Source organism: Gavia stellata, chromosome 13 (genome assembly GCF_030936135.1).
Source record: "Gavia stellata isolate bGavSte3 chromosome 13, bGavSte3.hap2, whole genome shotgun sequence".
In the NCBI taxonomy this organism is placed as follows: domain Eukaryota; kingdom Metazoa; phylum Chordata; class Aves; order Gaviiformes; family Gaviidae; genus Gavia; species Gavia stellata.
The window spans coordinates 3,867,646-3,882,031 of record NC_082606.1 but is presented as its reverse complement, the minus strand read 5'-3'; the positions used below and the strand labels follow the sequence as shown (position 1 = coordinate 3,882,031).

Here is a 14,386-nt window from a genome sequence, read left to right as displayed (position 1 = left end):
TGCTACTGAATTAAACCTACTTGAAATCACTGAAAGTTGGGTTCTGTGTAGTGAGCCTAACACATAACTCCTCTCTGAAATGACAACTTGCCATTGTTTTTAACAATTTGTTGAGATGGTTTGAATTGGGGTAAATACTGTTGCTTGTACTCGGAGTTGAGAGTAAATCTGAGCTTAATACAGAGGACGAGGCAATCTTTGTGCAGGGGCAGTATAATATTGGAAGTCCAGCCGTAGCTTCAGTAATTGGTGACATGATCCTGGATTCCTTGCTAAGGTTACTCTCAATGGATTTTTCTAGGTAATAGATGAATGAAGTGAGAACTTTCCATCCCTGCTCTGGAGGTAGAGAGAAGAATTGTCTTTTTATTCTTCTGTCCCTCAAGCTTTGTCAGGACTGGGAGAGGTGTTGTCTGATACTCTTCTTTATTCCTGTGGCCATTGCAAGGAATGTTTTCAACTGCTTTTATGTCCTGTCTTCTATTCATCACTGTCTCTGTCCTGAGAATAAACAGTGCTTATTTCTTCAGTTGTTGGTAGCCTTCCTAATAAAAAAAGGCAGTGATGGCATTTGCTGGTTTACTTCTGTGTTGACCAGAAGCTTTGAGCCAGACAGTCTACGATGGTAGTGTCTGCCATAAAGATGACCTTCATTTTGGTTTTGAGTAGGTGTTGGAACCAGGTGACCTCCAGCAGTCCCTTCTAGTCTGAAGCAGTCCTTAAGTCTGAAGCAGTCCTTGAGTCATTAAATGTGAATGATACAAGAGATGTATTTCTCAATTTATGGAAGTGGGGTTAATTCAGTATACCAGAAAATGTGGACTTTTCTCACATTGCTTCCTTTTTCTTCCTCCACAACTGGGCAGGAACAGCCAACAAAGAAAATGGGGTGACTAGACACATGCCTTGCTCATTAATGCTTTGCTGAGTGGATCTTAGTCAGCAAAACTAGTTGGAATCTGCAGATTTTTTGTATGGTTAGAAGATATTTACGTATAAAATGTGTGATTGTCAGGTGATGTTAGGAAATGTTACTGAGAAAAGCATTTTAAATAGGAATACAAACAAATTAATGGTGATTAAGACATGGATACTTGAGTAGAGGAAAATTTCGGTGTAAGTGGGTGAATGTTTCTGCTTCTTCTTAATTGAATTGTTAGCTGTAAATGAAAAAAGCTTCAATTGTCAAAAAAATACAGTTTTTACAAGCTGAAACTTCATAGTCTTTCCTCATCAGCTTGATTACTTGGTATAGTTTCAAATAATAGGCTTCTCCTTTTTGTTGTCTTTTTACATGCTAAACTCTGAATACCTAGGCACATTATGCTGTGGATGGGAGATCCTAAGTAGTGTCTGGTGCAGTAGTCCCCTATGGTCTCTCAGAACTCTTTATTTATGCATTGCAACCTGCTCTTGGAGGTTTACTCATTGCTGTTACTTACCACAAAGCAATTTTTGGAGAACTCTGTACTCATTGCGGAAGAATCAGTGTGTGCTAATTATGGCAGCCAGGTAAGGGTTACTTAAAGGTTTACTTACTTAAGGGTTTCCTCTGGAGTGGATATTTTATCACGAGAAACAAAGCTCTGTTGAGTTGTGAACTGAACCTGCTGGATTCTTTTTAGTGAGCTTACCACGGAGCTTTGGAATGCCATGGGCATATTTTGTCTACAGTTAAACATAGATGACCCTTTCTAGAGGTCAGGAAACAGTTCCAGGGTGGGAATTAGCTGTTTTGGGAGACTGTTAAAGACCAGGAAAGCCAAGCTTCCATTACTGTAATAGATGTTTTCTCTCGGGAAGTCTGTAAGCTCAAATATTATTGCTAAAGTTTTCATAAAAGCTGAATACTTTCTGCTTTTAAAATGTAATGTTAAAAAAGCAATGCTATGCTTTTTTGACTTTGTTCTGGGGGATGCGGGGAGGAGTAAAATACGGAAGAGTGCTTTTTCAGAGGAGCCTTTTTTAAATGAAAAGGGAGTGCTGGTGCCTGAAAAGACAGTTGCCTAACTGAAAAGCCCCTGAGCTAATGTTCAGGATTAAATGTGGTAATGGATACTCAGGTAATCCATGTACTCGCTTCTAACAGGCTGCAAAAGGTAACCAAGAAGTGTAACTTTCCTGAATTTGCAGTACTGTGCCTGGACTTCTGTTGTAAAATGCTTAGGCTCTAGAAATCAGAAAAGACAGAGTATTGCCTAAACTCTGGTTTTCCACCAGTTTGCTTTGTCCGTTTCTGATCACGGCAATGAACTTTGGATTATGAGGTTATACTGAGGTGAAATCTGTGTTATAGTCCTTCTGAAAATACAAATGTTTTTCCATTTTCCCACTATTTAATGCTGTGTGAACCAGAGTGTTACTGACCTTTTGTCAGGGATCACTCAGACTTTAGTTCTTATTTCTCTTTGCAGTAAGAATTGTATAATGGCTATTCAAGTCAGATTCTCACAACTGCTTCTAGAGGTCTGAAACCAAGCAATGACTAACAGTTAGTTGAGATGCCCAAAACAAAAGGGTTAAGATTGGTAGCATTTTAAAGACTGTTTCTGAAATTTAGTTTTATTCTTAGCTCTTAGAGATTTACTATATGACCTTCTTTAAATAAGCTATGCCTCTTTACCCATATATAGGGGTGTTGGGATAATATTTATGCTTTAGCTCAGAGGAATCATATTTACTTAAATATATATAGAAATGAAATCATCAAAAGGAAATGTAAAAGCAGTATAAATCTTTGCTGTTGCTAAATATGGCAAATACTCAAACCTGAATGCCAAATATCTTTCAGAACATTTATATCTAAACATGAATTAGGAATCCTTTCAAATGTAAGTGCTTGAGATTTTCTGTGTTACATGCGATACCTCGTGTCCTCGTGTCTGTTCAGTCTTCAGCCTATTTGAAAAGATTTACATTCTCTTTTAGGAGTAAATTTATTGTGTACATAGATCAACTCTATTTTGCAGAGCTTGTGCGCGTTTCCCATCTGCAGTTCCTTCTTCTCAGCATCTGAGGAGCAGCTGTGGAAGAGGGAAGTTGGAAGAACAGATTATTACAGGTCTTAGCCACACTTTTCCTGGGTTCTTGTTTGCTATTTGGCTCCAAGCTCTAGGCAGTGATGCACTGCATTTAGTCACTGTTTTCCCTGGCTTCTTTTGACTTCTTGCCTATGATAAGACAGGACAGGCACAAAGAAAAGATTGCAGCATCAGTAAGACGATAGGAAGCAGTTAGCCACTGTCCTCACAGCAGTTTGCCTGGGCTACAGGAAGTGGCTTGGGGATCAGATGAAATATTGCAAATGTTTACCTGTGTTTTGAGCACTTAGCCTAGGATATTTAGGCATGCTGCTGGCATGGTTTCTTTCTTTTCAATCCTACTTCATCTGCAAAGTTAAGTATTTTCCTGATATATGCTACAGGTGTTCCAGAAATGTGCTCTCTGCCTACCTCTTCCCATACCTCACACACATCTCTGGATGTCTGATTTATTACTTAAAACTGGAGAGCAGTCAGACTACTCCAGTAGGCTTATGCCGTTGTTGTTTTTTTCCCTTGTTTTCCATTCATGATGCTAAATAGCATAATTTCCTGTTGCCTTTGGAGGGTGAGGATGAGGATAGGTAAAGCTTTATTCTAACTTTGTCTGCATTCTGCTGTTGATGTAAGTTAATTCTTTTATGGAGCCATGGAAGTATTTGGGTTCTTGTATGATTTTAAAATTTCTGTGTGCTTTCCCTTTTGGTGGTGAGAGGGGAATCCCGGTATGTGCCTAGTAAGAGCATATAGTCACAGTTTTTTCCAGTTTCCCCAAAATTTTGTATTCATGTTTTGGATGTAGTCTTTCCCTATAGTATTTATCTTTACACATTTCATCTGTGGCCTCAGACAGCTTTAAAATCTTGTTAGCACTGGTCGAAGGAGTTATCTGCTGCTCCAGGGGAGAGGATGCTTTGGCAGGACCGTGCTGTCGTATCTATTTCTGTTTCTTTTCATGTATCCAGGCAAGGTTTTGTAAGCGGTGTCCACTGGTATCTTGATACTTGCTTGAACCTCGTGCTTGTTTTCCTTATTTGTTTTTCCATCAGTCTGTTTCTGAGGTCTATAGAATTTTTATCCTGTGATGCCAATGATATGATGTGCGTGAAACAATCCCAAATTAAAGACTGTTAAGAGCCTTGGCTGAAAAGGGATTTTGGTGCACTTCCTGCAGTATATATCCAAACTTTCATTTCTGATGCATATTTATCTATTACCAGAGAGCTTTAAGAACAGATTAGAAGCAGTCCAATCCAGATCTTCACTATTCTTGCTATTAGAAAGAATTTGCTAGTATCAGTTCTACTGATCTTTTAAAGGGAAAGAAATAGCAGATCAGAGTGAACATTTATCTACCTGTTATTTTGCACAACTAAGGCGATCTAAAAATTGTGATTTCTTCTAAATGACAGGTTTTTGTTTGCTCAAACTCATTTGTTTTGTGTTGGAATAGTGCAAGGCAACAGCAAGAAAATGAGAGCAAAAATGTATGGAAGCTGGTATGTCATATTTTTTCTGAAGATGGGTCTTTTTGGAAAACAGGCAGAATTAGTTGCTTGTTTTGTGTGAGAATTACTGACTCTTCCCACACTTCATTTCCTCTAACCTTTGTCCTTTTACCCATATCAGTGCATTTAAAACATCCAGTTCCATGCTGTCTTTGTGGCTCTTGAGGTCAGAGTAGATGCTTTTGTGTTGGGTCATGAAGCCTGTGGTGAGTCATTCTTTTAAGTATATACTCAATCTCTTTTTCAGTATATTCTCACATCCAAAGTATTCAACCCCATATTCTGTAAAATGGTCAGTAATGACTTGTTTTGGTGGGTATCTGCATGAGAAATTCCAATCTGTATTCCTCTGTGGCAGCAGCCAGAGTTTCTTCTCCCAGAGTTTAAGTGAGCTAGGAGTATGTGCTGTATTCCCCTGACAATTTTTGTGATGAGTAAGGCTTTGAGAGAGAGCAAAAGTGCTAAAATACTTTCAAAACAACTTTTCAATTTCAGCAGGTGTATCCACTCTTCAATTATTTTATTTTCAAATATGTAACTTTTCATTTCACTGGCCAGTCAGGATCAGGATTCCTTGACATTCAGAGTTACCTCTAGTTCAGAATACTTGTCTGGTATTTTAAATCAAAGTAGTCCTCAAGCATTAATTAATACTGTTTCTTGTTTCACTTGTGTGATGCTGGTAAATGTTAGAGCTGGGCAGACACCATGAAAAACTTCAGGCTGTTCATTTACATTTTTTAATGCTCATGGCACTTTCATGTTTGCATTCCACAAACAGTGAAGTGATTGAGTCTTACTGACATGAATGATCAGAGGAACTGAACTTTAATTTTGAAGGAAAGTAACCATTTATTTACCGATGGGGAAGTTAACAGGATCTGGTAAAGTCTTGGATGATTTATAATCACTGTGGTTTCAGAGAAGTGTCTGTGCTCCAAGCGTGGTTTGTGTCTGTTACATAGTTTGTGGTTGTGGGGTTTTTTTATGGGGTATCCCTTTTGCCTTGTTAATGTAAAAGTAGCTATTGGAAAACTTTGTCCTGTGAAATATGAGGTCTTTGGATCCTAGAGAAATTTTCAAATGACAGACCAGGTGAAGAGGCAGACTAAATTGCCTATAGTAACTGGAAATTCAGAGGAGGCTTTACGGACAAATTACAAAAGCCAGTGCCATCCCTGGTAGGTAAATACTGGATTTACCTGAGGTAGAGTGATTAATTAAGTATCAGAATAAATCTTGAGAATTTTTTATTTTATTTTTTGTGATCTGAGTGGTTTATATTTTCTTATGTGAGATCTATAACGTGAGGATTAAATTAATTTTGCAGAGTTGTATATTTTAGTGTTATTATTTTAAATGGCAATTGATACTGCCATTAAGAAAGTTAATTCAGAATAAAATGAACTATCCTAATCTGTAGAGGCTTAATACCTGCAGTGAAGGGCTGGATAACAAAGCCTTCCCTCTGAGTACCACAGTTACTGATTTTTAGCTATCTAGGGGTGGATAGCACAACTAATTGTACAGTCATCGCATGGCGGGGTTTTGTTTTCCCTTGAGTGATCTAAAAAGCTTGTTTATTGCTGATGCAAAATTTCTTTCATGCATTTGAAGGGAGAGAGAATTCAGTGTGGAGCTGTTCTTGCTCTTGTCTGCAGAGTTGAGTATATACCTTTCCTGTGTGAATAAGGGCTTAAATTTCAGAAAACAGGAGGATTTTATATACATGAGATACCTTGTATATGCCCCATCATAATACATTTGTATAAATAAGAGTAGAATATAGACTTGAACACTTGTGTTTTTTAAAAATACATTTTTGCAGATGTTTGGCACTTGTTACTAAGGTTTGAGTATTAATAGCTTTGTTAGCGTTTGCCACAAAGATCCAAATAAACTAAGCATAAAACTAAGCTTTACATCTTTCCCTTCTTAAGCTGCTTGGAAATGCAGTGGAACTCTGGAATTTTTTTTCCTGCAAGTCTTTGTAGTGGTGTTTGTTTGTTTTACGGGCAAGAAGTAAAAATAAAAGCAGTTGTCTGTTTCTAGTATATACTTTCTGGTCTGACAGAAAAAACCTTCATCCCATTAGGTCTGGCTTGCGATTTTCCTGAAGTCACAAAGACCTTTGTCTAATGAGTTGCCTGTAGGGGAAAAAGTCAAATCTGATTTTTGCAGTCAAGGATGTTGGATAATATGCTTCTGCTCTGGTTTGATGGAAGAAAATGCTGCTGTCGAGAATCTGAACTTCCTCTGACAGCTCCAAAAGCATTGTGGTTTTAATTGGAGATATACTTGCTTCAGTTTTCTTCTGATATTCTGGCTACATGTGGACAGACGGAGGAAGTGATGATCCTCTGGCTTTTTCTCTCAATAAATCATCTGAGTTTAAATTATTTACATTATGAATTGCTTAGATTCTGATGCTTAGATAAGGAATACTGTGATTCTTCTGTGACTTAGGAGAAGATTATTATTATGTTTTTTTAATCTGTTACTCTCCGAATGGTAAGGTTTGGAGCTATTTGTTCTGGCAAAGAAGGATGAGAGACTTCAGGAACAGGAAGTATGGGAGAAAAAGACTCCACTCAGCAATAACATTTCTAAAACTAGAGCAGTGAGGTAATTGGAACTCCTGCAGTGTTTTATAATCAGGCTGTAAGCTGGATTTCTGATGCTGACTTCATATTTAAATACGCTTAACTGTATAACCTTACCTTTTAATTGGATGACTAAATAGTAATTCCTGATATTTTCTTTTTATTTTTTTCACTTAAGATCATCTGATATGATGCAGTCATTGAAAAGGCAACATTGCTAAGGACTCTTTTCACCCTTTTCCAGTGTTCAGGGCCATCTTAAGATACCCATGTGACCTTGGGATGAGTAAGAAGTCAGTCTGCATTTGACAGTGACTTATTGCATGACCACACCTGTGCAGACACTGTGGAGTCCAGCCTCATTTCATATATGTTGTGAATCACTTTACACAAGCAAAGCAAGTTGCATTTTGTGGAAGCAAAGAACACTTTGGCGAGTGTATAGTAATTGTTTTGCTTTGGGTCTGGAAGAGACTGTTTCTTCATCTGGGGTGAGCCATGAGACAGCAGTTCACAGTGTTAAAGGACTGCTGCTTGTAGCTTGCGTTGTTGTTAACAGTCTGGCCGTGAACATGTTCTACTCTGACTCTAGTTGTCTCCTTTGAAAAATAAGAATGCAGATGTGTTACACTGAGGTGGTCTGCTTGATAAAATTGTTTGATTGCACGTTTTAAATGGCATCTTTGCTGTTGGGATAAAATGATCTGATTCTTTGAAGAAAAGGCTGACTGTGATAAATTCTACCCTTCATTTATTGCATGCATAAAAGGCTCTTAAAAAAACTTGGGCTTTAGATTTTGCATCACCCATGTGTTTAGGTCTGCTGCCCTATAATAGCATCGTTAACAAAGCAACCATAGTAATGATGTTATGGAAGAGTCACTCACTCTTGTCTAGCCCCTGTTACACATTTGTTCTCACCCTGATTTTATAACTGTGTTCTTTTAACTTTTCCTTTCTACTGTACGGATGTGACTAGAAGTTAGATCATATGATAGCTTTCACTCTACCCAAAATACAACTCAGCTACTTCATCTTTCCTGCTAGAATAATATTACAATTATATGGCATGGCCTACAAAAGTTAATGTGAGAAGAAATTAAGAAAGTTTATTTAAACTGTATTTCTGGTTTTGAAAGGTATTTGATTACCTACTGTTTGATTCTTCCCTGTGTATTGGTGTGTGCAGTAGTACTTAGATCTTTATGCTGCATAAGTTCTTCTTGCATTTCCCAAGCAATACTGTCAAACCATGTTGGTACACTCTGTAGTATTAAGTATGAACTCTCATTGCATGCAAGTGAAGTGTCCAGCTAGAAAATGTAAACTGAAAGTTACAGAATACTGCTGTAGATTTTCTGCACTGTGAAGCCTTTGTTTTCCCTGAGAGATGAGGGAAGGGAGGGAAAGAAAAAGATAAATGAAGCCAGATTTTTTGATGGCTTAGAATAATGTAGAATCTTCTCTAGGCTCATAAAGAGGTTTAACTAATGTTAGTATAGGTGACTAATGGATCTTTGGAAATCTTATCAATGTTTAAACATTGAGAGCATGGAATGGTAGGGAACTTGTTCTTCACTGGTATTTTTGTTGGTCTCATCTTGGATTTTTGCACACATAATGCTGCTTTGTTCTCTGAAGCTCAACCTTGCATTCCTTGTCTTTGATCCTTGTACTTTTTTTTGCTTCTGGTTTTTGATCCCTTTTGAATATCGGTTGGTAGTGCGCCCCAAACCAGACATCCAAAAACTCTTCCGGCCTCTGTAGGTCAGGTTGTTACTGCTGTTCCACGACTGACCACTGTTATGCTGGATGTAGGAAATACAAGGGGAAAAAACCCTAAATCTCAAGTTCCTGTGGAGTCTGCACCTGGGAGTAAAATCAGTGCATGGGAGAGCCTGGAGTGTTTAGAACTAAGGTAAGGTCAGAAAAACGTATTGCTGTCTGTATCGGCTTATTCATAGTAGAGTGAGAGGTATGTCTGCTGCTGGCATTCTGAGAACAGTGTTTCTGGTTGAGCAGTCTTGTGCTTAAAATGGAAGCAGAATCTCTATGGAAACTCCGAGTGGTGGTAAGATTAAGCATTACAGTTTTGGTTTGGCTGTAGTCTTTGCTCCACCCTACAAAAGTTGTAAAGGAAATATAATTGAGTACATGCCGCATCTTCCAGAACTGATCTATCCCAAAATAAACCCCGGTTCTTCAAGCACTTTATCAAATGCTGCTGTTAATGAATAAATCAGTCTTTCTGTATTCCTGCTTCGCTGGTTGCTTCCTTGAGCCAATACAACTAGTGGTGTAGCAGTACAGCGAACTCAGTGCTGCTGTGGTTTGAATTAGTTTTATTTGGAGGTGGTGCTTACTTGCATTGAATTGTAGTGCTTGTAAAGGTTTAGAGTTTAACATCAATTTCAGTTTTATTTTTGCATTTGGGTAGACATAGTTAAAAAATGAAAATGGGATATATGTGTTAGCCATTAAAAAAGTAACCGTACGTTGTTTCTTGTGCCTTGAATTTAGTCAAATGTGTCTCATTAGGCATTTTAGCCAGAGTTTAAATTGACAAAGCTGCACAAATATTCAGAACAAATCTAGATGGGACTTGCCAACTGTCCTTTTCAAGTCCTGTGAATTCTGTGAAGGCTCAAGTTAGAGAAGCAGCAATTCCCTTCCTTCCCCATTACAGTTCTTTTCCTCAGGTTTTTGTTTTGCCCATTTTGTTACGTACCTGAAGTGAATATGTAGCTTTGCAGTGGGGTTGAAACTAGTGGATAGAGGCTTTGGAGCAAAGGCATGGGACAGTAATCCATGAGAAATGTGACTGAAAGACTTGTGTAGGTGAGCTTTTGGGGATCTGTCTTGTTTTCTTGCTTTCTGGAATAGATTAGAAGCCATTGTAAATTCACTGATGTTAAATTTTCTTTAGGATGTGGCTCAGTATCATTTGAGAGAGTTAGCATCTAAAGCATATGGGTTAAATAAAAAATAAAAAAATCAAAGAATGAAGCATGTGTTCTCCCAGCTTCCTGTGTTTGTGTTCTGTTTATATGTTGTTAAGGTTGAGGTCCGGCTGCCTCCCCACAGTTTGAAAGCAAGCTTAAAGTCTGCTGCTGCTGACTAGGTCCAGATGTGAACAGACATATTGGGACCTGGTGAGAGGGTCACAGTGGGCATGAGGGACAAAAGCACTTGGTAATGGTATGTTCAGATGCAGAGGACGTGTATTCTTTTAAGGCACGTGTGGGAGTGCTAAGTGCCAGTAGATTGACGTGGTGAGGCTGAGAGGAGGTCCTTGACCCTAAGAAGGCTGCTGGAGGTGCCTGGACAACAAAGCAAGCTATTTTATTTCTTCAGACATGCATAAAGCTTTTTACATATAGATATATTTTTTTAAATAGATTTGCAAGGTTTCAGTCTAGTTGCTTAAGCTTCCTTTTTGAAGAAATTAATTTAGGGCTTTTGACTGACAAAACAAAAAGACTGTGTAACATAAAGCAAAACTTCATTGCTTTCTTACTTGACAACTGCATGAAGCAATTTATGTTGTATATTTAGTAGCTGTGCTTAAACAGCTTTCTGGGCATCAGTGAAGAGCTCATTCTTCAAATCAGTTGAATTTTCTTATTTTCTGGTAATACATAAAGCCCCAGCCTCGATGTAGATTCTTTTCTATGTGTGAGGAAGTATTATTTGCGCTTCCTTCTCTAAGAATTAAAATCCTATGTGTTCTACCAGAGTATCTTGCCACTTTTCCTAAAAGGATTGTATTATTTGAGTTTTCTTCCTTTTTCAGTCAGAGAGGCTAGTATTTGAAAGAAAGCACAATGTAGAGTTTCGGTTCAGAGAACTGCAGATGTTGCTTGGAAGGGACATCTGGAGGTCATCTTAGTCCAGCCTCCCACTCAAAGCAGGACTATGGCCAACAACACTAGTTGAGGTCAGTTACAGCTTTGCGTAACTGAGCATTTAAAAATCTGCAAGGATAGACTCCACCACCACCTCTCTGGTAACCTGTTCAATGTTGTGCTACCCTCCTGGTGTCCAACCTGAACATGCAAAGCCAATATAGCTGCTGAGAGTTTGGTTCTGTCATCTCTGCTACTTCATCAGTTAGCTTTAGGCACCTATTAGATTGGCCCTTAGCCTCCTCTGCCAGACTGAGCAAGCCCAGTTTCCTCAACATCCCTTATCTGGTCAGGTGCTCTAGGCCCCTGGCTGTCTTGGCAGCCCTTTGCTGGACAGTCTCCAGCTTTGCCACCTCTCTGTTGAGGCTGAGGCCCCAAAACTATACTCAGTTCATGGTTTATAATAGTAGAGCAGGAATTAGATTTCTTCATTCCTGGTTGAGTCTTTCCTATACATCAGTAAAGGATGTTTCTCTACTAGAGGTCAATGTGTGTACTGCCTAGAAGCAGTCTGCTTAGCTTTAATTATTTTCTAGATAAGGAAGCAGAATGATGGGATTCTTAAGGACGATCTAAGGATCTCAACTGTTGGAAAAGCAGAAGAGAAAAAAGGGTGAATGTCATCTGAAAAATGAGAGAAGGTAACTACTTTCTTGCAGTTTCCTTCTGTATAGGAAGGATAGTCTTCTTTGGAAACTTAAATGATCTTCATGGTGGAAATTAGATTGACACAGTGCCTGTTTCGTGGAGACCTTGACTGATTACTGTGAGCATTAACTGAACATTTGCTTAACTGAACAAATTGGAGACTTACCAGAGATTCATTTATTGACTAACATCTGTAGTAGCTTATGAAGGTGTAGAGCTGTTGCTAAAGGGAGTAGATATTCTTATGTTTTCAAAGGGAGGTATGAAATTGAATAGAGCAGAGCTCATGATCTCAAAACAGAATGTCAGATGTATGATTACCCTCTTGGTTCCTGAGAATAGCGTTTTTTAACCAATTTTAACCAAATATAGCTGTGGAATAAATGTCGCTCACATCCGAAGTCCTTTGCGTAGGAGCACAGTGTTCACCTGTTTGGGTGGCCTGCTGTATTCACTGGTTTGTTAGCACAAGTTTTGCGCCATATCAGACGTAGTACTTGTGATAGGGATCTGCAAGTGATACAAGATGCAAGAAACGGTGTCATTCCTTTTGTTTGTAGAAAACCTTTACCTGTGGAACTGGAGTGGTGTGTGGGAAAACACATACAATATTAAAAACATGGAGCAGGATTTTGTGTCTCGGATCACTTTGATTTCAGTGCTGAGTGGAAAGCATACCAATCCAGGAGGAAGCAGCCCAAGGTTGTAACTCGCATTAGTCCCTTCAAGCTTAAAGCCCAAGTATACCAGCTGAAAGAGATAGCAATACTCAAGTTGAATATCTGCTAGCTCATCAAAGGTGACTTCTACACTGAAGGAACAGAAAGTTCACTAATATGGCCCTTTAAAATGGGCTGAAACTGCAGCTCGTAATCGTAGAGTGAGTTTGTTAAGGCTTTTTGTTTTGGGATTTTTTTTTTCCCCCCTACTGTACAACAGTTCTGAAGAAAGGGGATAAATATATTTAATTATGGATTTCTTATCTTGCATCAGATTCCCATAGCAGGCTACAAGGATACAAAAGAAACTAATTCTAACTTGGGAACAGTTTGTATTGAATGAGAAGTATGTTGTGCCTTAAACTGCTTGCTTCTGTAACTGTTCTGTGGGAGTCGAAGCTTAAAATAATCTAGCTAATGTTCCTGTGTTCTCTTACTTAGCAATATCATTCAACTATGTGCATAGATATATTGTGAAAATGTGGGCAAGGAATTATGAAATACAATCTTAACTTGAAACTTCAGGGGGGACTTAGTTTCAGTTTTCCTTTGGGGTCAACACACAAAGCTCTGTGGTGAAGGTGCACAGTTAAGGATGAACAGGAGGGTGGATTGGAAGAGTGGGATCTAAGTACATACGTGCCAGCATGATGAATGAAAATTTCTCTTGAGGGATAAACTAGAATGCTGTAGTGTGATTTCCAGCAGCACTGTGGCATTGGCACAGGTCTCAATTAAGAGGGAAACTCTGAATTGAAGCATCATTTATGATCTTTCTTCTCTGACCTTAAGCACAGCTGCCTATAGGATCTGTCCTGAGGGCAGCCCAGCCAGCTGGGACTGGCCAGTTGGTTTATGGGGTAAAAAAATTTGTGGTATGTTGTGCTGTTTAAACTGCAGTGCTGCTGAAGGGAAACAATGAGGTAATTAACTTACCTTTTTTGCTTTTTTTTTTACCAGAGGTATGGAGAACTTGGTGGCTGGTTCCAACCTTCCTCCACTTTTTGGAGATGAGGATGGATCTAAGGAAGGTAGTGAAATTACTGTAACTGGGTAAGCAGCTACTTCTTTTTAATTTTCAGCTGATAGCTACTGTCTCTAGACTTGCCAGGTAAACTGTTTCAGTGGGAAGAGGGTGCTCTAAGTAATTTAAACAAAAAAATAAATCCCGCAACACTCCCTTGGCTTTGATAGAACATCACAGGACTCTATTTAGGAGAAACCAGGACTCTTCTGAACTGATGGAAGCGATCACAAACTTTTCTTTAATATCTCTTGTTTTTAAAAGTTTGCTTCCCTAGGATTTTAGTCTTTAAGACAGATTTAGACAACATGATGCGGGCAGAGAGGGAGGGTGTACCTGTTGGCTACAGTGGTCCCTGATAAATAAATTATTTCAGTTAAAGATATCACTGATCTCTGAAAATCACTGAGAAACTGATGTCTTTAGTTTTTGTCAGACTGACTCTGCTTTTACAGACTGAAACAATGGCCTCTCTTAAAATCTCAATGACAGAATAAGTTGTCTTTTAGGAATACCCGGGATTCTTGCTGTGTTATGATACTTGAAGTTTCTTTTCTGTTTTGTAAAGCACCAACCAATAAAATTCAGACTTTGCAGCCAGGTAAAGCCCTGTAAAAACGAATATGGACACATTTACTTCAGGCAGGTCTGAATTTGGATTTACATATCTGGGACTTCAAACTTGCTACTGCTAAACGAGCTACCTGTTCAAATTAGGTTTGTGTTTAATAGGTATTAATGTGTTGAATGAGCTTTCATCAGATTTCACTGCAAATGGCTACATCACATTGAAGTTTTTCCTGTATGTGTAGTTTAGAAAACTTCCCTGCTAGGGGGTAATGGATAGGAAAGCTGAAATGTTCTTCAAACCTTAAGAGTGATTCCAAGAAACTGTATTGTTCCATTTTCTTTTTGACACATACCAAATGTAATTAACT

General features: G+C 38.6%; 1 protein-coding gene across 5 annotated transcripts in view; it reads left to right on the top strand.

Moving 5' to 3' along the window:
- The window catches only part of HMG20A (high mobility group 20A), a 44,712-nt gene that overhangs the window by 11,631 nt on the left and 18,695 nt on the right, over positions 1-14,386 (top strand). For all 5 annotated transcript variants that reach the window (XM_059823793.1, XM_059823794.1, XM_059823791.1 and 2 more), the window contains exon 3: positions 13,385-13,477. In XM_059823793.1, coding sequence (XP_059679776.1) covers positions 13,389-13,477 — 89 coding nt within the window. In that variant the 5' untranslated portion in view covers positions 13,385-13,388. The remainder of the gene's footprint in view (positions 1-13,384; positions 13,478-14,386) is intronic.